The sequence below is a fragment of the Brienomyrus brachyistius genome, chromosome 20, assembly GCF_023856365.1.
Source record: "Brienomyrus brachyistius isolate T26 chromosome 20, BBRACH_0.4, whole genome shotgun sequence".
Taxonomy (NCBI): Eukaryota; Metazoa; Chordata; class Actinopteri; order Osteoglossiformes; family Mormyridae; genus Brienomyrus; species Brienomyrus brachyistius.
In genome coordinates, this window is record NC_064552.1 from 2,339,105 (window position 1) to 2,363,947 (window position 24,843).

At 50.9% G+C, this 24,843-nt stretch overlaps 1 protein-coding gene across 2 annotated transcripts in view; it reads left to right on the forward strand.

The window, feature by feature from the left end:
• Positions 1–383: 383 nt before the first annotated feature.
• The window catches only part of LOC125715313 (bone morphogenetic protein receptor type-1A-like), a 30,460-nt gene continuing 6,000 nt past the window's right edge, over positions 384–24,843 (forward strand). Inside the window, exons 1-6 of one of the 2 annotated variants that reach the window (XM_048986629.1) lie at positions 384–658; positions 17,703–17,937; positions 23,263–23,434; positions 23,607–23,709; positions 23,816–23,915; positions 24,391–24,484. In XM_048986629.1, the coding sequence (XP_048842586.1) occupies positions 17,871–17,937; positions 23,263–23,434; positions 23,607–23,709; positions 23,816–23,915; positions 24,391–24,484 (536 nt within the window). In that variant the 5' untranslated portion in view covers positions 384–658; positions 17,703–17,870. Of the gene's footprint in view, positions 659–12,562; positions 12,714–17,702; positions 17,938–23,262; positions 23,435–23,606; positions 23,710–23,815; positions 23,916–24,390; positions 24,485–24,843 lie in introns of those variants that run through there. The other variant, XM_048986630.1, reaches the window with a different exon arrangement.

The following is a 24,843-nucleotide window of genomic DNA, read 5'->3' on the forward strand; positions in this document are numbered from 1 at the left end:
ATATAGTACATAACACAAATATGCACGAGGTATATCAATGTGATACAGATAAGAGAGAAGGAAATTCTTCAAGTAGAGATAGATGGGTTGTGCAAAAACTGCAGTGTGGGGCGCGAACTCATCGAAATGCAGTGAAGTTTTAAAACTTTAAAAATTAATATTTAAACACTGAATCCAAAGTAATATCTAATAAGTGAAGATGGACAAGTGATCCTTGGTACTGCAAATAAAGGGGGGGTTTCTCTTGGCATTTACATGCGTTTGAAAGCTTTTCCATCACTAATAATACCGCTGTTTCATAAAGCGTACTGCGAAGCCCGTCAAGCTTCTCTGCCTAGAGCGCCCGCCAGGTGGCGCCGCCGGGTGTCGGGGACGCGCACGTCTCCACCCAGCCCCCGCCAGCCGCGCTCTCGGGTAACGTGGAGCGCCGGGCTGCACTGATTGGAGAGTTCGATCGGGAAAGATCTGGTTTGGCGCAGGAATGTCTCGCAGCGAGGTGGGGGAGCTGATGAAAGCGGCGGAAAAGCAGTAACTCCACCGTCGCCAATCCAGGAAAAATACTCGATATATTTAACGCCGACTGCGTGTGGCCAGGCCGGGGAAGCGCGGCGTAGACGCGCCTGGCGGATCCCGGACTGCCGTCGGTCGCACCACGTAGGTAAGCAGGCAACGCAGTTTCCCTTCGCTCGGGGCGGTGGGGGGTAAAGTTTGCTGTTTTCAAATTTGAGACTTTTTTCCCTGATACTTGGATATTTTCTCGGCTGGTGTTAAACACCAGCGCTTATTTATAGTAGTAATCGTATTTTTTATTGATACGCATACGTGTACGAAATGTAAACGTTTCAGACGGTTGAGTTTGTTAGATAATCCACCAAACTTAACCTTGGGGCGTTTTCCCCCATTTGTTTACCAATTTTCCGAGGAATAATGTGTTTTTTCCGTTATTGTGGTGTAATAGTAGGTTAAGGAGCGCGACAGAAGTTATGGTGGATTTTCACAACAGTGGAATAGTGTTGTGTGTGTTTTTCTGGAATGGGTAATTACTGACATTATTCGGTAGAAAAGTTAGATTCGTTATACTTTCAGGGCAAACACTTGTTTTGTAGCTTGATCGATGAGCTAAACTATTTTAAAGCGAAACTACCTGGAAGCCTCGGTTGCTTATAACAGGTAAGTGACGTTCACCTTAATCGTGACTTATAATAATGCGCATAGACATGGCCGGTTAAGGTGGATGATCTCTTCGGCAAAGCTCTGAGGATCAGCCAGAGACACCCCCGCACAAACACCGCCTCTGAGCCCTCGCTCTGAGGATCAGCCAGAGACACCCCCGCACAAACACCGCCTCTGAGCCCTCGCTCTGAGGATCAGCCAGAGACACCCCCCACACAAACATCACCTCTGAGCCATTGCTCTGAGGATCAGCCAGAGACACCCCCCACACAAACATCACCTCTGAGCCTTTGCTCTGAAGATCAGGCAGAGACACCCCCCGCACAAACATCACCTCTGAGCCTTTGCTCTGAGGACCAGCCAGAGACACCCCCACACAAACTTCACATCTGAGGATCAGCCAGAGACACCCCCCGCACAAACATCACCTCTGAGCCCTCGCTCTGAGGATCAGCCAGAGACACCCCCCCATACAAACACCGCCTCTGAGCCCTCGCACTGAGGATCAGCCAGAGACACCCCCCGCACAAACACCGCCTATGAGCCCTCGCTCTGAGGATCAGCCAGAGACACCCCCCACACAAACATCGCCTCTGAGCCCTCGCTCTGAGGATCAGCCAGAGACACCCCCCACACAAACATCACCTCTGAGGATCAGCCAGAGACACCCCTTGCACAAACATCACCTCTGAGGATCAGCCAGAGACACCCCCTGCACAAACATCACCTCTGAGGATCAGCCAGAGACACCCCACCACAGAAATGTGGGTCCCGGAGCCACCAGTTATGGTGGGAACTTGTTGATACTTTGCAGGGTTTGGACATATCAATGTGGCCCTTGTAGAAACTAAACACCCCCCCCCCACACACACACATACGCACACCCGGTGAAAATGCATGTTCCAAATGCAGACTGTGTACCTGTTAGAGACACCCCCACAGAATTGTGGGTCTTGTGGCCCCTGGAGTTACAGGGATACCGGTTGATACTTTATAGAATTTGAAATATCAATGAGAATTCAAGTGTCATATATATTCTGCAGTTTTTGTTAAGTCAGAATACTGTATCTGTATGAGATGCACACTGAATTCAGCCAAAGCGAAGATGTCTTCATTGTCCTCTAACATAGTGTTTATATAATCCAAAGGTAGCTCGGCGAGGCTGTTAATACCGCCATAATAGACACATCATCACATTTCTTATTTTTAGAATATGGTAAAATTGCTTTAGTGTATTTGTGATGTTGATGCAAAGGTTGAACTTGGTTACGTTAATCAGAGTTTCCAGTTCAGCCACCTCCATGCTGAGGGTGGAGTGTGTCCTACGTGCTGACTTGGTCATAGCTGTCTTAGGTATTGTTTGGGTCATGAGTAACATTTCGTGGTGAATCCCACCTTTGGGAGCCTTGTATACCTTACTCAGTCTTACTTGGTCTTACTCAGTCTCTCTTCAGTTGTTGCAGTAGATATGTCCTTAACAGTCATGAAGCTCTTTCTTCGGTTTGTATCTTCTGCTCTGGAGGTACATTCACGTGCTGCTTGTAGCTCTCTACAGAAGTGTGCATGTCGTGGCTTTGCGTGGATGTCCTCCCCTCGTGAATCACCCAGAGTATGGGCAGTTTTTTACAGTGACCATGCTTTTGTTTACTTAATTCATGTGATGAATCTCAGAAGGTACAGTGGCAGTGTCCTTATTTGGGTTAAAATCGGGTCAGTCTTCTGGTATCTAACATCACACCCAGGTTGCCGTTGTAAGTCATTGACTTTGTTGCTGTTTTTAAACGCATGTGTACGGGTGTATTTCAGGCAAAATCAGGAGGCGTTGACCTACTGCATTGGCGAGGTGTTCCTCTGCTGATCTCAGATCTGCCTGCACACCAGCTGTGCCCTTAAGCATTCATGTCGAGAGTGAATGTTCACTTACAGATTTCTGTGGCCTGAATCCCTCCTGCAGCAGCAGAAGCTTAGCGTACCTATCATATAGGTCCTTTTCACCACATATTTATAATACTCTGCCAGTGCTCTGTGCCAGTGTTTCCCGACCTGGTCCTCGGGTACCACAGACGGTCCACATTTTTGGTCCTACTCAGTTCCCTGCCAGCCAATTTACATTTTTACTTCCTCCCAGCTCTGGCACAAACTTGGACTGTGTGTCGGTCCCTGAGGACCGGATTGGGAAACGTTGCTTTATACCATTCCTTGAAATACTGAAGAAAGCTCTGTGAATGGGCAAGTGAATAAAAGGCATCAGGAATTTCTCTGGATTCGGGAAACTGTGGCTGTCTCCTCTCCTGCTGCCACCCCCCCCCCCCCTTTGTCCTCAGGCTTTTGGGCCCCTTACATCCCCCTCAACTGTAAACCTCTAATTCTTCGCTGGAAATGGCTCCACAAATTGTAGCATGGAAAACATAAAGGCTGTTGCTTTGTTGAAAGACGACCCGCAGTCGCGCTCTGCCTCCCTGTTCCGCACCGAGTAACACCACCTCTTTGCTGCATTACTTCAGCAGCCTCTATGCTGCCTTTGGATAATGTGCTTTGATTTCGGTCGTGGGGGAGGGATTGGGTTGCCTTACTGGTGCCCCTGGGGGAGGGGTAGGGAATGGGAGGGGGGGCGCTCTCAGGAGGAGGAGGAGGAGGAGAGGTTCATGGATCGGGTTTCAAGGTCCTGCGGTCTTCTGTCTGCCTTTCTTTGCCAGGATGGAGACAACGTGGCTGGGCCAAGGAGTACGGGGGGGGGGGGCGTTGGGCCGGGGGTAGGTGTGGCTGGGCCAAGAAGCATGCAGTGGTGGGGGCAGGTGGGGGACAGCCAATGAGCATGCAGGAGGGAAAGGTGAGGAGGGGGCAGGTGGAGGCTGGGCCAAGGAGCATGTGTGCATCTGGCTTTTCTGGTCTGACCCCTTGTGGACAGTGGGGTTCATTATAAAATGAGTAGGTTGTCTCCCCCGCTGCCCTGATGGCGTGTGCGGTGAGCCTCCGTCAGGCGCGGGCTAATAACAGTGCTGCTATGTATAAGCATGCAGATCTCCTCCAGCCAGTCATGCACTGTCTGAGCTGCCTATCTGCCATCTTAATGGAAAGGAATTTACACACACACTATAAAAGCCGTGCGGGGCTACTTCACGAACAGCCCATGGGGACGGGTCTAAAGACGGGGGCAGCATCCAGAGGGCGACGGAAGGAGATGCCTTCAACCTGTGCTCTGCCCTGCTATGCCCTGTTCCGCTGTGCCCTGCTCTACTGTGCTCCCTGCCTTGCTCTACTCTGCTCTACTGTGATCCCTGCCTTCCTCTGCTGTGCTCCCTGCTCTGCTGTGCTCCCTGCTCTGCCCTTCTGTGCTCCCTGCTCTGCCCTTCTGTGCTCCCTGCTCTGCTCTTCTGTGCTCCCTGCTCTGCTCTGCTGTGCTCCCTGCCTTGCTCTGCTGTGCTCCCTGCCCTGCTCTGCTGTGCTCCCTGCTCTGCTCTGCTGTGCTCCCTGCTCTGCTCTGCTGTGCTCAGCCATACAATGTTGGCTGTTATAATTCCATGCAGAAAAACAGTGCTGATGTGCTGGTGGTCTCTGAACATTAGAAAGTCTTCATTCTCTGCTCTTTTTTTGAAGATCTGAAGCTGTTTAATTCCATTTATTTCACATTGAATAGTCATAAGTATTTTGCTTTGTTTGAAGTTGTCTCTCCAGCTTCAGCACTGCTTACACTGCACCTGGGTCACTGGGAGCCCAGTGTAGCTGCACTTGTGCCTAGTCGACTCACACGTATGCTTGTAATGTGCTGCTTTCCTCACTTGAATGTAATTCTGGGCAAACGTTTTTCCTAAATATTTAAATATGAATGTACATTTATTTACCCAGGGAGACCTTACGCTGGTCCTTACTGAAATGGCGCCTGATTGGTATCCTGTATTTTCTGTTGCATCAGCACACTGTACAGTGGCGGAGAGACTGGGCTGGTGATGTCGTTGGCTCTGAATTCAGCTGGAATCTGTAGTAGATCAGGGGTGGCCCATCTTATCCGCAAAGGGCCAGTGTGTGTGCAGGGATTTGAGGTAACCTGTAGGTCAGCTATTCAAACTCAGGTGTGAGGACTCTTCAGACAATCAGTTTTCTCATTAGTAGTCTAATTAGGGAGTTGCAACAACAACCTCTCACCCACAGTAGCATTTCCGGGATATGATTGGCTACCCCTGAACTAGATATTCTGCAGTTGTAATGGATGTTTCAAGTACTAGAAAAGTTAGTTGGGTAAAAATGTCTACAAAGAGGCGAGATCTAAGTAGTAGTAAAATGTTTTGATTTATCTCTGGTGGCTCTCGAGGTGAGGGTTATGAACGGGCAGGAATTACCCTCCGAGGTGTAGGGCGGAAATGTAGGCTTGTCCAAGAAGCTCTGCCCTCGACTGAGGATTTCTGGTCCCTTTCACTGAAGCAGCTGGAGTTGTTTTGCCCTGAGTCATGCTTAGATGCTGTCTCCCGTAATCGCTTGCGATACTCCGCATGTTTATGGTTGCTCTTCATCTACAATGAAGTAAGGGGGGGGAGTTTTCCTAAGCGTTGAAGGTCATGGAGCCTCAGTGTTCGGGCCAAGTGAGCCCCTCTGCTACCTTTTATTCTGTGAGTTTGTGAAGGTTCATGGGTTGTTAGTGGACCTTGTTAAGATTTGATGGTGCTCTGTATAGGTACAAAATGATCAATATCTCTCAATGCAATACACACAGGACAAATTTTTCTTTGGCCAAAGGTAGTATCAGTGCGTTTTCTGATTTTTTATTTTTTTATATATATATATTTTTTGTTAGTTTTTTTTGTGCATTGCTTGTCCAACTGCAATTTATTCCTGGATTCAACATTCAGCGGCCAGCATTCTCCATATGCCTTAACGTTTGCTGCAAATGTTAATGGCGCATTTAGGTTTCGGTCACCGTCCTTTGTGTATCGGTCCTATGTGCCCCTTAAGAGGAAGTGGCCTATTGGCCAGCTTTACACAAACAGTATAACAGATTAAACCTGCATGCATCTGTGCCCTGACACTTTTATGACCGTCACAAATTTGGCGCTGATCGATTTTAAGGAGATTACACAGGCAGAGGAAAGATTTCTTCCATAGTCGTGTGTTTGCTCATAATCTTTCTTTATTGAGAGCTCTTGGCCTAAGAGCGGTTTCTTAAAGGGGGTCTGGGTGGGTCAGATGAGCCCCTATGTAAGTGTATTCCGCCAGTCCAAAGTGTGTTCGCATCCCCACAACACAAGGGAGCCTGGCTTAGTGTTTAGTGGTTGAGGTGTTCCTGTGCCTGATGGACATGGCGTGAACACAGAGTAGGACTGGTGTTAAGCTGCCGGTCCAGTCGAACGCGGCCTTTGAAAGAACAGGGAAGTGTTGGATGTAAAGTCATAAGATTAACTGGTCTAAATATGGCTCATGGTTCTTCATTTCCCCCCGAAGGTTGATTGCGTCATTCTGAAAGTAGTGTGCCGTTCCCTCCAAACCTTTAGTCTCTGTTGCTGATTACTGTGTGTGCGCACATTTGGAAACAGTTATCCTGGGATTGGATGGATCTGTAGTTAGTTACTGGCCAAAAAGGTACCAGCCATGTTCTCGCTGTTCATACGTTAGCTTTACAGTTAATGGTGACACTGCTGGCTGTACTGGCCAATGTCTCCCGCCCTCTACAGGCCAAAAAGAGGAGCATGTGTCCATCTCATGACTCGCTGTCCTTGGTTTTAGGCGTGGTTTGGGTGTGTAAAGGGAGGTGTTTCCTGCTGTGGAAATTTACTGTGCTCCTTCTCTGAGGATGAGGTCCTACCATCGGCAGCAGGCTTGTGTACCTGCAGATTTTCAGTTCACATTAAGCAGTGGGAGGTCTGGGCCGGTTACCCATGAATTCCCCATCCTTCATTCTGGAAGGAGCTGCTGATGGTTCAATTTGGTCAACTCGGTCCTTCTTCTCGTCTCGCTCATCAGCCCACTGGGGGCAGATGGTGCGTTAGACAACGGAGCGTTACAGATCATTGCTTAACTGGTTCACAGAACCAATTTAAAAATCATGAATAGTACCAGTGAGTACTCGGGTTGTAGTTATGTCTGCACAATATGCGTATGGCAAGATAATACTATAATTACTATACTGTCAAATACTATAATTACAACTCCACTAAGAGTATGGATGTCTGCCTTTTCTCTCCCTCCCTCCTTCCCTTCCCTCCTCTCTCTCTCTCCCCCCCCCCCCCCCCCACATACACCTTCCCTTCTGGCGCCGGAAAGGACTTGAAGGGCTCCACTGCAGTTGTTTTCGGCCAGCCCCCAAACGCTTCGTCACCAGGACCATTTCAGGCTGGCAGCTGGGCCTGTTCGGTGTGCAGGGCACGGTGGGCGTGGATGTTAGCATGCCGTCGTTAGTGGTTAGACTCTGCCTTTTTGGATGAAGATGGAGCGCCTCAGAGTCGTTGACGTTCCTTATTTTGGGGATTCTCTGTAGTCAGTCCCTGTGCATCGAGCCAAAGTTGATTCGCATTTCCATTCTGCAGACACTGGCATTAAAGAGAATTTGCTTTCGTTTGTTTGTTTGGAATGTGATGTCCATGAAATACTATTGCTTTGGGGTGGTCTAATCTGAGCACAGCTGCCAGATGCTGCCAAAAAAGGGCAACAGCACAGAGAGCAACCCCCACGTTCGGGGGCTCGGCCAGGGCCTCATCCAGCAGCTGACGCCTCTCTGCTTTTTGAATAAGGCTCTAGCTGCGCTGCTGGACTCAAAAAAAGCCCCTCAAACAATGAATCTCACCGGGGCTCCGTAGGGCCAGGAGGGCTTTTATCTCTAGTGAATTTATGTAAATTATGCATGGACACGAAAGTCAGCCGGCATCCATCACAAAAAATTAAGGCTTACTCAGCCGTTGCAGTTGACCTTATTCGGGAAAAGTGGGGATTGATTAACTAAGGACGGACTACTCGCAGAGAGAACGCGCCGTCTTCGAGAACGTACATCCACCATGGGATGGGACCCTCATTTCGACGTGCTGTATTAACTAAGGACAGACTACTCGCAGAGAGAACGCGTCGTCTTCGAGAACGTACATCCACCTTGGGATGGGACCCTCATTTCGACGTGCTGTATTAACTAAGGACAGACTACTCGCAGAGAGAACGCGTCGTCTTCGAGAACGTACATCCACCATGGGATGGGACCCTCATTTCGACGTGCTGTATTAACTAAGGACAGACTACTCGCAGAGAGAACGCGCCGTCTTCGAGAACGTACATCCACCATGGGATGGGACCCTCATTTCGACGTGCTGTATTAACTAAGGACAGACTACTCGCAGAGAGAACGCGTCGTCTTCGAGAACGTACATCCACCTTGGGATGGGACGCTCATTTCGACGGGCTGTATTCAATGTGTGCCTGTGAATGTGTTCTAGCTTTTTGGGGTTCAGACTCTGCTTCAAAGCACCATATTATCTTGTCTAGACTCGATTTGTCACTACAAATACCTGGGTCATGTGACAAAGGCGTACAGTTAGCATATCTGTTGCTTTCCTGAGGCACTTCAGACACGTCGTTGGTGTTTCTAGGGCGCATGATGCTGGGTGGGGCGGGGGGGGGGGGGCGGGGGCAGTATGTAAGGTCATGAATTTTTCTTTTCACATTAATGATAGACCTCCTCGCAGGAAAATGAGTCTGCCTCCAGGCTTCAGTTTGTTCAGTCCAAAGCCTCCGGAACAGAGCTGGAATGCCGCTTCCCCCCCACCCTCTGCCCCCTCCCCCCCTCTCCTTTGACTGCTCCCCCTCTCTTCTGCCCTCCCCCCCCCCCCCCCCCCCCCGCCTTGTTTCTTCCTAGCCCTTCACACCTTGAAAGAAAATGACTCTTTCAAGTGCTAGAAAAAAATATACAATGATCTGCTGGACATGTTTTGGTTTGCTCACCCATTTTCATCTGGAGTGCGGGTCAGTTCTGAAGCTAGGGCCACGTATGCAGGCAGGGGTGGCTTTCGAGTCGACCTGGTCTGGTTCTGGTTTTGATAACAGTGAATGTCATTAAGCCCTCTGTCTCGTTTGGACTGTGATGGGACGTCACTAGTGCTGCACAGTTAACTTTTCTCTCAAGTTATTTGACTGGCAGTGAAATACTATTATTGCCTCTTGTCATTATTTCTTTTGGAGAGCTGGGTATGGGCGCTCGCAGTGGGTTTCCGTAAAGTATTTTGACAAAGGAGCCACTCTTCTTGCCAAAATCCCGGCCACGCTCCAGTCCCCACAGACGCGGTACTCTGCCATGAGTCATCGTCAAGCCCTGCGCCCTCGCCTGCTCACTCGCTGTGCCCCTGCTCTTTTCCTTTTCGCCTGCTTAAGGCCTCTGGCTTGCGACAGTTTCCGTAGATCATGTAGCGCTCTTCCAAAAGGTCTTGCGATATTTAGAGCTATTCTGCCAATTATCTGCGGTCTTGGAGCCTTCGAACGATTGATTTCCACTTCCTGACGCTGGCCGTCTCCTGTCCCAGTCTCGGCTAACACCCTGATTATTTACACAGTAACTGAGCATGGCTCTCCTCCCTTCCCATCAGGAACGTTGCTGCGTAATGGGATACCACTTGCACAATCCTGACCTTCACAACACTGTACGTTTACGTTCGGAGCCTGTGATGGATGGATTATGACAGCTTTGAGTGGTAGCCGAATTAGCTGATTCAGTGACAGGAAAAGTTCACCGATATGCCAAGTGTCCAGTGTATTACTGGAATACGACGGACCAACAATCGCAGTGGTACGCAGTGAGAGTGTATTTCTGCTGCTTTGTTTGTTTGGCATTGTTTTAGAAGATTAAGAATATTGTGTTTATTTTGACTATTTTAACTATTTGAAACAGCAGTTAAACAGGAAGCCAGCCGCTGGTTTACAGTTTGAGTCCCTCTCGAGCTGTCGGAAAAATTTGACTCAGACGTCTGAGATACCTGGTTACTGTGAGTCATGTGGCTCAATCTGATAAGGCATCACTTGGCAACCATTCCAGCATTCCTAAACACCCTGAAGTAATCAGTCCGTTGAATTCCAGCCCATAAACAAGCGCTGTTGATGTGCTTTCGTTGTGCAAACCTGTCTGTCTGTGTGCAAGCCTGTCTGTGTGCATGTCCGTCCGTCTGCCATTCTGTGTGTGTGCCTGTCTGCCTCTCTGCCATTCTGTGTGTGTGCCTGTATGCCTCTCTGCCATTCTGTGTGTGTGCCTGTCTGCCTCTCTGCCTGTCTGTGTGTGTGCCTGTCTGCCTCTCTGCCTGTCTGTGTGTGTGCCTGTCTGCCTCTCTGCCTGTCTGTGTGTGTGCCTGTCTGCCTATCTGTGTGTGTGCCTGTCTGCGTGTGTGCCTGTCTGCGTGTGTGCCTGTCTGCGTGTGTGCCTGTCTGCGTGTGTGCCTGTCTGCCTCTCTGCCTGTCTGTGTGCGTGCCTGTGTGTGAGTGTGTTCTCTTGACTAGGTTTAGTTTTTCCTCACAAAGCATTTTTAGGAAATGACATCATTGGTAAGAGGATGTCGAGGTAACCATGTTACTATACTTTAGAGGTTGGATCTCAACGAAGATTTCTCAGTAGATTAAATGTTGGCTCTGTTATCATACTGTGGGTACTGGTCTCTGGGTCGGCATCATTCTGAGCAGGATTGCCATACTGGGAGTGGACCAGTGGTTGACTGGTAATTAACTCGACACGATTGAGGGACCCTGTCTTCTGATGGCCTCAATCGCTTTGTCATGACACCAAAATACATACCTGAACTGCATAAGGCAGAAAGATGTTCACATTGAACTGTGATATAGCCAAGCTGCTGGAGAATGTGCTTCTCTGTGATGCGGCTTTGCTCCGAAGGCGGGTGGCGTCCGCTTGTAGCTCCTACGTCGTATCTCTATCTGCTCAAATGGCTTCTCGCGTCTCTGCAGTGACCATGTGTAATGTAATTTGCAGCCTTGCCATTTTTCTTGGAATACGGTCTAGCTGTACCGTCCTCCCCCCTCCCTCAGGTGCCTGAGTGTGGCGCGCCGCCCCCTTAGAGTCCTCTCCTTAGATCACCGGCAGAGTCTGCCTGACTCTCCAGCTCTGCATTTCCGGAAAGGTAGACCATGAATTAAAGAACGTACTGAAGTCCCTGTCCGTGCCCAAAACGCACCAGCAAACGCTGTGTTCCCGATTCGGCGTCGTTTGGTGCGATGACAGCGTGGTGGACGGCTAGATGTGCCTTGGTGTGAGTTTTGTGATTTAACCTCACGTGGCCCGTGTTTCTGTTCAGTGGTGGGATTTTGATCGATCTTCTCTATGAGGAAAGCACCCTTGCACACTTCCTTTAGAGAGGTTGTGTCTCTCCCTGAATTAGTATTATTGCTTTAAATTCCCCTCGGGGATTAACCAGGTTTATCTGTCTGAAACTCTGAAATGCACTTTATTTGAGAACAGATGCTTAGATGCTGATAACGACTGTTTGTACTTGGGACCTGCTCTGATTGCATTTTCAGGATAAGTTGATTAGTCAAGCTGATTTTGGAGGATGAACTCATTGTCTAAGGAGACTCTTCTGCTTGGAGCTGGTTCATAGAAGCAAAGAGTCGCTGCCAAGACTTTGAACCTTCTCCCCAAAGACAGTAATCTATCTAAAAAAGCCTTCAAATGAACATCAGAAACTGGCCACGAAAGCTTCTGTTTCATAATATTTGTGTCATACTTTGATTAGAATGAAAGAAATGAGACAATAATAATCAAACGTTATACTGAGACCTGCCTGCCAGCGTATTGCGTTTGTTTTAACAGACGCCCCTTTCATTCATGCAAATAACTTATTTTCTTGTACTTTATTTACCAGTCATTCTTGTCTTTGGTGGCCTGCAGAGGCCGATAACAGAGCAGATGCAGATGTTTGGTTAACCTGCGGTTATTAACCTGCTAAGCTAGGTGAGTGCAGAAGCTGGTCTTTGAAAATTACTGGAAGGTGAAATGGTAAAGTGTCCATGAGGAGCGGGGGGGGTCTTGGGTCTGGGGGGGGGTCTATGGGAATTCTGTGGCAGATTTTCAAGAGCTGCAGCTTCCCCGTGTTTGATGTGGCCTCAAGGGCTGATCCATGCCGTCCTCCTTTCTGCTCTCTGATGTAATAAAGTGATTTGGAGCTGCGGTTAACCCCCCCCCCCCCGCCCCCCCCCCCACCACGGGTGATACAGTAACGCCAGAAAATTGGGAGCTTTGTTGGTTTTTATTCATTTTTTGAGGCCTTTGGCTGCTGTTATCCCCATGTCTGCACTGTTTCCGAAGGTCATGCAAGGTCAGTCCTCCAGGGAGCTGGGTGTGCAGTGAGGCAGGGCACCGCTGGGCGTGTGCAGCACTGCGCTATAAATGACATCTTAGAGCCCGCCCCATTTTCCCGTCTGGGGGAGGGGGGGTGTCGTTGGAGCGGGAGTTCTGCGCTAGGTGCACAGAAAACGTGACCTGGCCATTTCTCTGCCGTCGTCTTTTGTCCTTCCCCTTCTTCGTCTTCCATGGCGTTTCCAAAGCCGCAGGGCAGTTCTCCCGGCATCCTGCTTCGGTGAGTCCGGCTGCTCCTCCGCCTTTCTGCTCGCCGCCCTTCCGTGTTCTGCTGCTGTTGGCCTCTGATGTCGTCACTTTCCGTCGCTGTTCATCTAGAGTTTCATCATGTCACCTCATGGTAAAAAGACAGCTAAACTTCAAGGGCTTCTCTTCGTCTTCCTGGGGCAATTGGTTGTGTTTTCGGTGTGAAAAAGTGCCATGTTTCTACCCCCCCTCTCCCTCTCTCTCCCTCTCTACCCCCTCTCTCTCCCTCTCTACCCCCCTCTCTCTCCCTCTCTACCCCTCTCCCTCTCTCTCTTTCTCCCTCTCTACCCCTCTCCCTCTCTCTCCCTCTCTACCCCCCTCTCTCTCCCTCTCTACCCCCTCTCTCTCCCTCTCTACCCCCCCTCTCTCTCCCTCTCTACCCCCTCTCTCTCCCTCTCTACCCCCCTCTCTCTCCCTCTCTACCCCCCTCTCTCTCCCTCTCTACCCCCTCTCTCTCCCTCTCTACCCCCCTCTCTCTCCCTCTCTACCCCCCTCTCTCTCCCTCTCTACCCCCTCTCTCTCCCTCTCTACCCCCTCTCTCTCCCTCTCTACCCCCTCTCTCTCCCTCTCTACCCCCCTCTCTCTCCCTCTCTACCCCCTCTCTCTCCCTCTCTACCCCCTCTCTCTCCCTCTCTACCCCCCTCTCTCTCCCTCTCTACCCCCTCTCTCTCCCTCTCTACCCCCTCTCTCTCCCTCTCTACCCCCTCTCTCTCCCTCTCTACCCCCCTCTCCCCCCCTCTCCCTCTCTACCCCCCCTCTCTCTCCCTCTCTACCCCCCTCTCTCTCCCTCTCTACCCCCTCTCTCTCCCTCTCTACCCCCCTCTCTCTCCCTCTCTACCCCCCTCTCTCTCCCTCTCTACCCCCCTCTCTCTCCCTCTCTACCCTCTCTCTCTCTACCTCTCTACCCCCCTCTCTCTCCCTCTCTACCCCCTCTCTCTCCCTCTCTACCCCCCTCTCTCTCCCTCTCTACCCCCTCTCTCTCCCTCTCTACCCCCTCTCTCTACCTCTCTACCCCCCTCTCCCCCCCTCTCCCTCTCTACCCCCCCCTCTCTCTCTCCCTCTCTACCCCTCTCTCTCTTCCTTTCTCTCTCTCTCTTTAGGCTGTGATCTGTGTGAGGGACCCTCAAGTCAGTCGATTTTTACTTTAAAAGTTGCCCAGACTGTAAAGATTGAGATTTTTTTTCTTTTGCATGGATCTCTCGAGAGTAGTAGGACTGCAGCAGAGCGGGGCTCCCCTCCCAGCCCCCCCAGGGACACTTGTTTGCTGTCCTCCTGAAGATGGTTAAAAGCAGGACAAACACACGCAGTTTGATTTCACATGCGGGGTGAAGGAGATCTGATTGGCGTGATTGGGGCATGTAGCCTTTCCCAGTGGGGTGCCAGGTCATGCCAGGCGTGCAGCCACTCCGCACGGGTGGGTGAGACCCTGGTCTCCCTTCTCCAGAGGCGGCCCCAAGCTCACCAGGAATAGGCCGTCTGTGCCGTGCCATGGCACGTCGACAGGCCCCCATCTGTGCGTGTCCCCCCCCCCCCCAATCGTCTGCCTGATGGGGCTTCACGCCGCTGAATGTGCCCGCGCCGGCTGGCTGAAGCGCTTGTGGCATTCAACCCCAGAGCACCATGGGATGTGTAGTAAACAAAAACAAACGGGAGTCCCAGGAGGAGAGGCTCTTCTGGGCATGTGCTGAGCTATAAATGTCTGACTCCGCCCACCACTGCTCTTCACAGGGATGGAAAACTTGACATGCCTGTGTGTTTGTGTGTGTGCGCGCGTGTGTGTGTGCGCCTGCCTGTGTCGGGTGCCCCTCCCTCTCCCCCAGTGCCTTTACCAAAAGCTCAGTGAAATTCTCCGACACGGTGGAAAACTCTCACACCCTGATAATGTTTAAACATACGTTACGGCTCTCAGTATTTTATCCCTCCCGCCAGTCCAGCAGGCTCTCTAAAACAAAGGATGCAAGTGCCTCCCCCCCAGGAATGAACCTCACTTATGGCTGCACTTATCAGCTTGCCCTCGGCCGCCGACGCCGCAGGGTTTTATATTGGCTGTTCCGTCCGGGCGTGTCTTCAGAGCTGGGGGGTTCTGGCCCTCCCCAGATGTGAAACGTGAGCTGGTCTCTGTGAAGCGCAGCAAGGAGGCCTGGCATGCAGCAGGAGTAAGCCCCCCCCCCCCATCCGCTGCCGAGATTACCGCCCGAGCCGTAAATTACTGATTACAGGGGGGAGAGAGGGATCCTTCTGGAAGCTTGTGTGTCTGGAGGACGGCTTGGGTGCTGGGGGGCGGGTTGGCGTCTGCAGGGTCTGATAGACATGCAGCTGCTTGTGCTGGACGTCTGAGCTCCGAGAGCAATGACGACAGGAAGGCAAAGGCCACCCCTCCCCCCAGGAGGAAGAGAGCCGGGTTTCAAGTCACTCGGGTCAGCCCCCCCATCATTTAACTGTGTCCTCGTTCCCCAGAACCGCCCCGTCCCACTCCTTTCTTCCCTGCCCCGGATGTTCTATTGGTCGTCTTATTGGGCTGGTGTTTGTATGCGAGCCCTCGTCTGACCCGTCACTTGCTGACACACAGCGCATGACATCCTCACGGGGTTCTGGGCAGACGCTGAGCGGCAGACCGGGCTGATGCAGTCCGGCATCCGTGATGACCGCAAACGTGTGGCAGCTCACATGTAGAATAGCGCAGAATGACGTTGTGTAGTGTTTTGGCCAGATTTCCCCCAGCTCAACCCCCCATCCAAAGGCCTTTTTGTTCTGTGCTTATCAGTCCCCGGTCGGCCGGGAAGGTGCTCTGAATGTATCCTGGTATGTTTTTTCTCCCCTTCATCCTTGAGTCTGACAGGTAGCAGAGCGTGGCCGAGATCCAGGCGCGATGGCGGCCAGGCATGTGGGGTGGGGGCAGGGGCTCCAGTGCAGCACAGTCAGGCGAGAGCCAGAAAGTCTGAGAGGGGGGTAAGCAGGGGCCCCCAGAGGGGCTCAGGATCTGTGCCAGGAGCGGCGGGGGGTGGGGGGAGGCTGGGAGTCTGCACCGGGCTCAAGTTACAGGCCAAGGAGCGGGGAGCAAAGCAGGAGGAGCGAGAGGACGACGGTGGGAGCAGGGCCTCCCTGTAAGGGTTTCTGTGTGTGTAAGTCAGTGCGTGTGTGTGTGTGTCTGTGTGTGTATGTATGTCTGCGTGTGTGGTGTGTGTGTGCGTGTGTATGTATGTCTGCGTGTGTGGTGTGTGTGTGCGTGTGTATGTATGTCTGCGTGTGAGGTGCATGCGTACCTGCGCATGCCTGCTGACTCTCAGGAGGTAAACTTTAAACTGACTTAACGATATTTCTTTTATAGATTCTTATAATTAAAATTGCAAAGTTTGCGTAGTTTTCTTTTCAATGAGTGAAAATATTTTAGCAAACCTTAACCTCCTGTACTATAATGTCCGTATGGAATTTATAGTAAGAAAAAGCCTTATTTTAATACAACTGATTAGAGATGTAAGAATTGCATGTGCATAACATGCGGTGTTGCTATTAATATTGCACATTGTCCAGTCTACAGCCATTTTTCAAATTCAGTACAAAATACCTTACCTCTCGCTGTGATGTCATTCAGCACTGGTACCAGTTTTTTACCAGGGGAAACGAACACCTTGAAGTACTGTACTTTCGGTACTTTCTCGAAGTACCAAAATTTCGGTACCTGGTGTGGTAGAAAAACGCCCTTTGACCTGCCTGAGAGTGAATAGTGTTCCTCTGTCCCATCTTAACACGCTGCAGCATTTTTACATTACACTCCGTGAATTTTCAGCAGAGGCAAAACCAAACTTTTGCATAATATCCATTGATATGTAAGGTCACACACTGTTTAATACGCTGTCAGTGAACTTATTTGGCATGTTTTCCATCGGACATTCCGGCCAGTGATGTTTTTACCTAACAGGAGCATGCACACGATGCCGGCTCACACAAACTGCGGGACGTGTTTGATGTCTGCGAACCTGCTGGCCAGAAGATTTCCGTCAGGATTGTAAATGTGCTGATCCTGAGAGGTGGGGTTTCACTTCCGGGTCTGGTTCCTGGTTGTGTCGCCCCCCCCCCGGCCTGTTCCTCTGGGGCTCGGTCCTGGGGCGTCGTCCGTGTGTCTCATGACTGCGCGTGCATGGGCCCCCGCAGCACTACCATAAACGCTCAGGGCTGCAAACGGGTTTGCACGCTGTTCTGGGTGCGAGCTCTGTATGTAAACACCTCCCAGGCTTTCAGATGAAATGAGGACAACGAGCCTGTTACAAGCACATGCAAATTCTCTCTGGATAGTAATGTTCAGGCACATTCTTCTACTGGTGCCAGTGTGATTCTCCTTTGGTCAGAGCTCTGGAGCGCACCCCATCCCCCAGCCCGACCCGGCCTTCAGGAGAATGTCATTGTTCCCCCAAAACCCAGATGGAAATGGTGCGTGAAAAGTAGGGCTGGGGTCAGACTCTGCCCTCCCTGAAGGAAATCAGATGTGACAGACTCCATCCGGCTATTGCATTACCCACCCCTGCCAATCCCCAAACCCCATAGAGACGTGCTAAGTGTGTGTTGGGGTTGGGGGTTAGGGTTAGGGTTCAGAGCGAGGGCTCATGGGAAACCGTAGCGGCTGCCAGCGCCACCGCGAGGCTCGGTGTCCTCTAATCACACCCACTTCTCTCTTTGACTGACTTCATTGTTTTTGTTTGATAATCATACAAGGAATCTTTTTTTTTAAGCCAGGGGCTGAGTGATTTTCTTGGGGTTACTTTGGGGGGGTGGGGGTGGGGGGTTGTCAAAGAACAACAAGCCGCTTAATGTTTGAGGGCTCATGCTCATAGATGTCTGGCTGTGACCCCTGACCTCTCGCTTCTCGCATGTGACCTCTGGCACCGTTGAATTCAGTTATGGGCTCCACGGTAGCCGTGCTGTGTGGTCCACTCTCATTAACCTTTTCCGTCTCTCTCGGTTCCAGGCTTGTGGACAAGGGGATCAAGTGAAAAGGAACGTTGAAGCCTGCCACCCCCCCTGCTCCGGTTCTTCGCGGCCTTTGGGGGTCCCACTCCCTGCTGCTGCTCCTGCTGCTGAATCCTTTGTCCGACTGGGTCCTTCGGACAGGCAGGATTCCAGGTGTCTGGCTAGAATGACGAGAGTCTTGCTCTGCATCTGTGTTCTCGGGGCCTGCTGTTCCCTCGCGTCCGCAGTGGATGGTGAGTCTGTCTGCCTGTCTGTGTACACCTGTCTCTCTCTCTCTCTCTCTCTCTCTCTCTCTCTCTGCCCATGTATCTATGGTTACGTCCAAGGGCCTCTTTTTTTTTTTTTTACATTTTTTTTCAATTTGTGGATTCCAGTTAGTTAAGATTCTCACCTGCAAGATCCTACTTGTCCCACGGTTACTCAGACTCACCTGCATGGATCATCTGTTATTTCTTGATTTAATCTGTTATTTTTAACTTTTATGGGGGATGGAGTGTGGCTCAGTGGATTAGAACGCTGTGCCTGTGATCAGAGCCTCGCAGGTTCTAATCCCAGGGTCGGCAGACTGATATTGATCTTGGGCCCTTGAGCAAGGCCCTTAACCCCTAGTTGCTCCTTGGGTAAATGTGTGTCGTGCGTCACAGGCTGCTCTGTGTGGCTGTGCCACTTCTCCTCCTCCTCCTCCTCCTCCTCCTCCTCCTCCTCCTCAGAGCTCTGTTTTCTAGTGGCACATTTTCTGTGACCATGCTGGCCTATTTTTGGAAACGGGAAAGAGTTTCACTTCAAAAGCCGGAGCCGGACTCCCATCAGTCACGCCGAACGTGGCGCTTGGAAGGGATTATAGTAATTTAGGAATTACGCGAAGAATGCAGGAGCCGGGCTCTGCGCTCTGCGACTTCAAGGGGCGCCGGCAGAGCTCAGGGGACTTGGCTTTCTGCAGCTGGACTCAGTAGCGGCAGATAGTACAGTTTGCTGCTTCTCTCTGCCCTGAAAGTTGGAGCTGTCACTGGAGCATCTCTGAAGGTCACCTTTCTGTTGGCCTTGAGCTTGTGAAAGGGCTCAGTGGTACGTGGGGGGCTCTTAAGGGGGTGGCTGCTGCTGCTGTGAAAGCAGAGTCAGCCAGTCCCTGGAGCAAACGAGGGTTAAGGGCCTTGTTCCGAGGCCACGTGTCCGACAAACCGGCCAGATTGGCAGTGTCAAACCCAGGTTCTTGGGCACTACAATGATCACCAAGCAGCTGAGCTGCTCAGTTCCTTTGCGGATACGTGGGCATCACGAGTGAATGTCTGACTGCAGACGAGTCCGGCAGCGGTGTGGGGTTGCAGTGTGGGGTTGCAGTGTGGGGTTGCAGTGTGGGGTTGCAGTGTGGTGTACGGAGCACTGTGGCCGGCTGCTAACGTCTCCCCCATAGCTTTTATTGTTTTCCTGAGCTCGGCCTTGTAGCGTCTCCCGATCCGTCACTGACATCCGAGATTTGCAGTGCTTGATTTATGATGGGCCTCCTGTGCCCCTGCGGCTCGGCGCCCTCCTTCCTGCCTCCCTGCGCCAGCCTGCCCCCCCTCCCCCCCCACACACACTACAGGAAGCTTGTTGGGCTGATTGGTGCTTCCTCTGCACATTAACCATTTCCTGTTTGGTGTCAAAGGCTTGTTAATAGCTGGGGAAAAGTGTGTAAACGCACACATACAGTGCAGACGCACTTGAAACACTTCATTGTCAGTCTTGTTCACAGAAATTTCCAGAAAGGAAATTTCTTTTTTTTTCCCTTTTCCTTCTACGGCCTGAAATGAGTTTTTTTTTAATCTTCATTTTGAAACCTCTGCGTAGAGAAGCTGTATCGTAACGTCCTGTGAGCTGCTGGCTTTAGAGACAGCTGTTTGTACAGGTGTGAAGACACACACACAGGTAACCACTCACCCAAGCCCCGACTAGATGGAACATTCTGGAATTGTGGGCAAGGCACGGGGGTGGGCTGGTTTCAGCTCGCCACTTTATTGCCATTTCTGCCCCTCTTGCGTGTCACAGTGAACGGCGCCTCCTCTCCCCCGGCCTGGTCCATTAAATGGGATCTGAGCAAGTGGCTGTGTGTTTCGGGAGGCAGTGGACAGAATGGCCTGTGTTTCTGTCTGTCTGTGTCTATGTCTGTGTCTGTCTGCCTGCCTGCCTGCGTGCGCCTGCCAGACCTCAGACTCCATGGTGACGGCACTGTGAATTAAATGCACATGTGGGAGCAGAAGCTTGGTGTAGGGCAGAAGCTTGGTGTAGGGCAGAAGCTTGGTGTAGGGCAGAAGCTTGGTGTAGGGCAGAAGCTTGGTGTAGGGCACGCTGCACTCCCTCCTCCATTTTGGACAGGGATCCGAGAGGCACAGAAAATCATGGCCACCCACTGAACACCAGACCGCTCCTCCCTTCAGAGGTGCCGCCTTTTTTTTTTGAGACTTTTATCAGTTGTGATTTTCACAGAGCAAAGAGAGGCTGTCCTTGTAGGTTAGGGTGCTATGGGATAGTCCCACCCAGGTCTCTGGCTGATTCTGAGACCAATTCCACTGTCCATGCAGTGAATTTAGGCTGATCTCTCCTCACAAACTGATCTGCAGCGTTGATTGTGGATCATTATCAGTAATGTGTGATTAACATGTTATCACAGAGAGTGTCTTTGCATGGGACTATAACGTATGAAATTGGTGGTTAGATATCGCAACTTCCTCGGGTTTGGCTACGCTTCTCCCTCGTCTAAAGCACCGTCTTAATTGCCCAAGCATGTAAGATTTAAACACTTCCAGCTTATTGCGGTGCAAGACTTCATGGAAACTCAAGCATCGTCTGAAACCGGATGGGCTGCAGTGAAGTGAAGCTGTTGGTTTCCTTTGAGTGCAGATTTAGGGCAGCAGATTCTTTACCTTTATAGCCCTGGCAGGCAGATGGAGGCAGATTCCGGATCTGAGGTACTTTGGGGTAGTAATTAACAAAACCAAAACATTTCAGTGGTAATTGGCTGATAGCGTAACACCGAAGACATAAACCAAGGCTGAGTCTGGACTTGGAGCCTGAGTTCCCGTGAACGTCGTCCACGTCAAAAGCAGTTGAATGGACCCTTAAGGTTTTTTTTTTTTTTTTTTTTTTTAAAGTATATCTCTGTGCAATCGGATTTCTTCTCGGGGAAACGGGGGAGGTCAGCCATCGGCTGCACGCAGCTATGGGTCGCTATTTCAGAGCAAACGGGCCTTCGAGCGTGGCACCATTGTTGGGCGACTGAACAGACCTGCATGTGTCTGCTTTTGTTTTCTCAGGGTGTTGCCGCAGGTTACGGAACAATGACTCCCCACCCCCCCAGTCTGAATAAGTGCTGTTTTTCATAGTGACTTCAAATCGCATTTGCATGTGCGCTGTTTGTTTATTCGATAGTAGTGTGCAGGGAAAGTTCGGGCCGCTCTGCTAGTTTCTGAGAGTCGTATTTTGTGGGCGTGCTAGTTACCGTCTGTACCTCGTCCTGTCGCCAGACATTAGCAAGTCAGACCTTTTAGATCAGCCTGTCTTTCTTACACATACATACACACACACACAGACACAAACACCAATAAGTTATTATAATAAGTGACCAAACTTAAAATAATGAGGAATCTCCGGTCCTTTACAATAATACAATAATTTAAAAAGTGCTGGTAACCGTTTTATATTACCTGGTCAGAGATGTAACTGATACCCACAGAAGAGCCTTAACTCTGCCGGGTCGGTTAGCTGTATATGACCATCCCTGTTAAGACCGTACATGTGCTCTGTGAACACGGCTCAGAAATGGACCTGGCGGGCCATGCGGTGCGGCCCAGGAGGTTCCGGCTGGGCTCTCGCCAGTCCTTTAGGGCTGTCGGTGCTCGTTCAGGCCCTGGTCCTCCACCCTGTCGCATAGCTGCACCGCGGCTCTGCGCGCCGGGTCACTCGTCTTCAGGGTCATCAGCTTTGAAGCCCCTTCCTCGTCCCTTACAGTTATCAGTTTCTTCCAGATGGAATCGACATCGTTTAGCAGTGCATGGTATGAGCCATAATTACCATGGTCCTTGAGGTGAACTTTCATTTGTCCCGATCCCACCGACCGTCCCCCATTGGACGACATAAATGTGATGTCACACATTTCGTCAGCAGCACTGATTTTGCAGTTACTGGCACACTTTGCTCCGTACTTTAAATAACGTAAATTGATGCATATTCAGGCATTAACAGGAAATGCTGTGACTGTGTGATGTTTGCTGTAGAATGAATGTGTTCTGTCAGCGTGTTCCCTCTCTGTGACTCTGCTAGCGTTGGACCAATAGGGGCTGTTAACGAAGAGAGAAACTTCCATTTTAAAAGAGCTGTCGTCTCCTTTATTAAAATGACGGACACGCTCCACACAGCACGTTCATTTGCCTTCTGTATGTGGGTCTGCCGCATGGAGCACATTCTGCGCCCTCTGCGATGGTGGCGTGACATGGAGCGAGCAAGTGTAAGCATGCGACCGATTGTTCCCGCCGACGTGTTCAATGTTCCATTTCATTTTGTCCAGACGCTCTTTGAAGTTTACCGCCACCTTAACACGTGGTAAAGGCTGGAATGAGGCCTGTCGTGTCTGAGCCTAGCCGCTCACGGCCGGAAATAGATCTGCCCCGAAATGTCAATAAATATCGAAGTGCTTAGTGTAAGGGTGCAAAGAGCGCCGCCCCAGTGTTCATACTCACAGCCGTCTACTACGTGCCGGATTTAACCGTGGACGCTATTTGTGAGCATTGCGTTAACGCTGCTGTTCGCCAATTACCATTATCACTGTTTATCAATAGGCCCCTGGTGTCGTTACGGTAACCGATAAGCCAGATTGCCTTCAGAGAGGTTTGTTTACAGTGCTGGTTTGGGGTGGGTTTTGTTTGGGGGGGGGTGTCATCATATTAAAGCCCTTATCTAACTACACAGGATGTGGTGTGATTGTATTCTGTCAAAAGAATCCCAACCATCAGGGAGGGAGATGATGAACAAAGAGCCTGGGTTTGTTATTGTTGGTTGGGGGGGGCAGATGTCTTTGGAAATCCTTCCCTGCTGAGGCGCGAGTAGCAGTCGGCTTTTTGTTCTCCGTTTTGGCCTTCAGTCTCAGTACCAGCTTGCTCTCTGTGCCAGTTTATTCTAAGCCCTGTCAGAGCTTCAGAGGCGAGGCGATTATCGCGTGATGGTCAACCAGAGCAGGCAGATGAGGGTGGTGGTGGCCACTGTCCATGGTGGGCGATGTGACACCCTGCTCTGCTCTCCTGCTGAAGCTGCCCCGGGGGATCTGGCTGTCTTTGTTGGGATGAGCTATCAGAGCAGCAGGAGGTTCTGTAAATGTGAGCGCCGAGCTATCATTGCGTTATCCGTTTCCCGAATGTACTGTAGGTGTGACGTCATTTAAGGAAAGTGTACAAGCCATGGAAATCGGACTCGTCGGGCTCTCGCTCCATCCATCGATCCGGTTCCTTTTCCCTGGCAGCAGTGCAGATCTGGGCATGGGCTGATATCCTCTTTCGAATGGTCTGATGCTCACTCCTCTTCCAACACAGGGGGGCAGAACCCTGACCATGTGCTCCAAGGGACGGGGGCAAGGCCGGGCCCCGATCCCCGGCAGTCCCGCTCTGGGGACGGTGCCACTGTGGCCCCTGAAGATGCAGCACGCTTCCTCACCTGCTACTGTTCAGGCCACTGCCCTGAAGATGCCACCAACAACACCTGCAAGTGAGCGCCCCCTGCTGTTCCCACACCCAGGGCCCCATTCGTGTTTCAAATTCAATCCTCATCCATCATCTTGCCTTGAACTAGAACCGCACGTAGTACAAGTGCTCCATGTTTTTAATGGTCCTACTGACCTGTGCCAAGCTAATCTGTGTGCCCATCCCCGGTCCTGCAGGACCAACGGCCAGTGTTTCGCCATAATTGAGGAGGATGAACATGGCGAGCAGACCCTTACCTCAGGGTGCATGAAGTACGAGGGCTCGCATTTCCAGTGCAAGGTACCCCATGGTCCTGGAGTCTTTTACAGAACTGATACGCTATAAGCAGCTCCTTCACTAAATTGCGCCTGTACTTGCATGTGTCCGAAATGCCTACATTTCCCAGGATTCCCCCAACGCCCAGACGAGGCGGACGATCGAGTGCTGCCAGACTGACCTTTGTAACCGCGACCTTCGGCCGACTCTCCCGCCTCGTGTCCTACCAGGTAGGTGCAGGGTGACTCCTCCTCTCGCTCTCAGCACCAAAGAACTGCCCTGGTCATGGAAAACGATTCTTCAAAGATTAATTCCTCATAAAAGTCCAATTTGTGGTGCGTTTCGGGAAATTAACTCGCGCGCTCTTTAAAGAATTTTCCCCATCCGTATTGCGATTTCTGGTTCAGTTTCTTTATGAAGAGCCAAATCCACACCCTCTACAAATCCTCCATTTTTTCCTGATCTGGTCACCTGACCGTGTTCTTTAGTCCATGTAAACTTGGCGCCCTCCCAAAATCTGTCCCTCAGTTTGCCATGAATCATTGAAACTCTGTCAGAGTGGGTTCCACTGTTCACTATGGGTGGTATATAGCTGCCTTGGACCATTCAAACCGTGGACCAGGACCTGGGGTGTGAATTTAGCTCGGATGAGCTGGTGCTCTGGCTTCTCTAGAGACCCTCACCTCACATTCCTTTGTCCCGCAGACCTGCTCGCCGGTGCGCACTGGGTGGCCTTCCTCGTGTCGGTGACCGCCTGTTGCTGCCTGCTCATCATCATCACCATCGTTTGCTATTACAGGTCAGCCAGTCACCAGTGTCTAGGACAGAAGCTTCTGCTCACATTTCAGCTACCGTGGTTGCATCTTGTGTCCTTTTCGCTCCTCTAGTAAATGTTTGAAAGGGTTTTTTTTTGACTGAGCGTGACAGTTAATGACCGTCTTGTTTGACAAGTTGTTTGAGAGATGATAGTGGTGGCAGATCTGCTGTTCGGCTTAGCTGGCAGATACCAGTAAAGAGCTCATTTACAGTTTATGTGTTTGACTTGGTGGCTGATAGCGGTTGATGTCAGATGTAGTTGACTGGTGGGTAACGTCAGTGCGTCAACAGCCCGCTAACAGTGGAGGCGGAGGTGCTGTTTGTCTAAGTGAACGATGCATA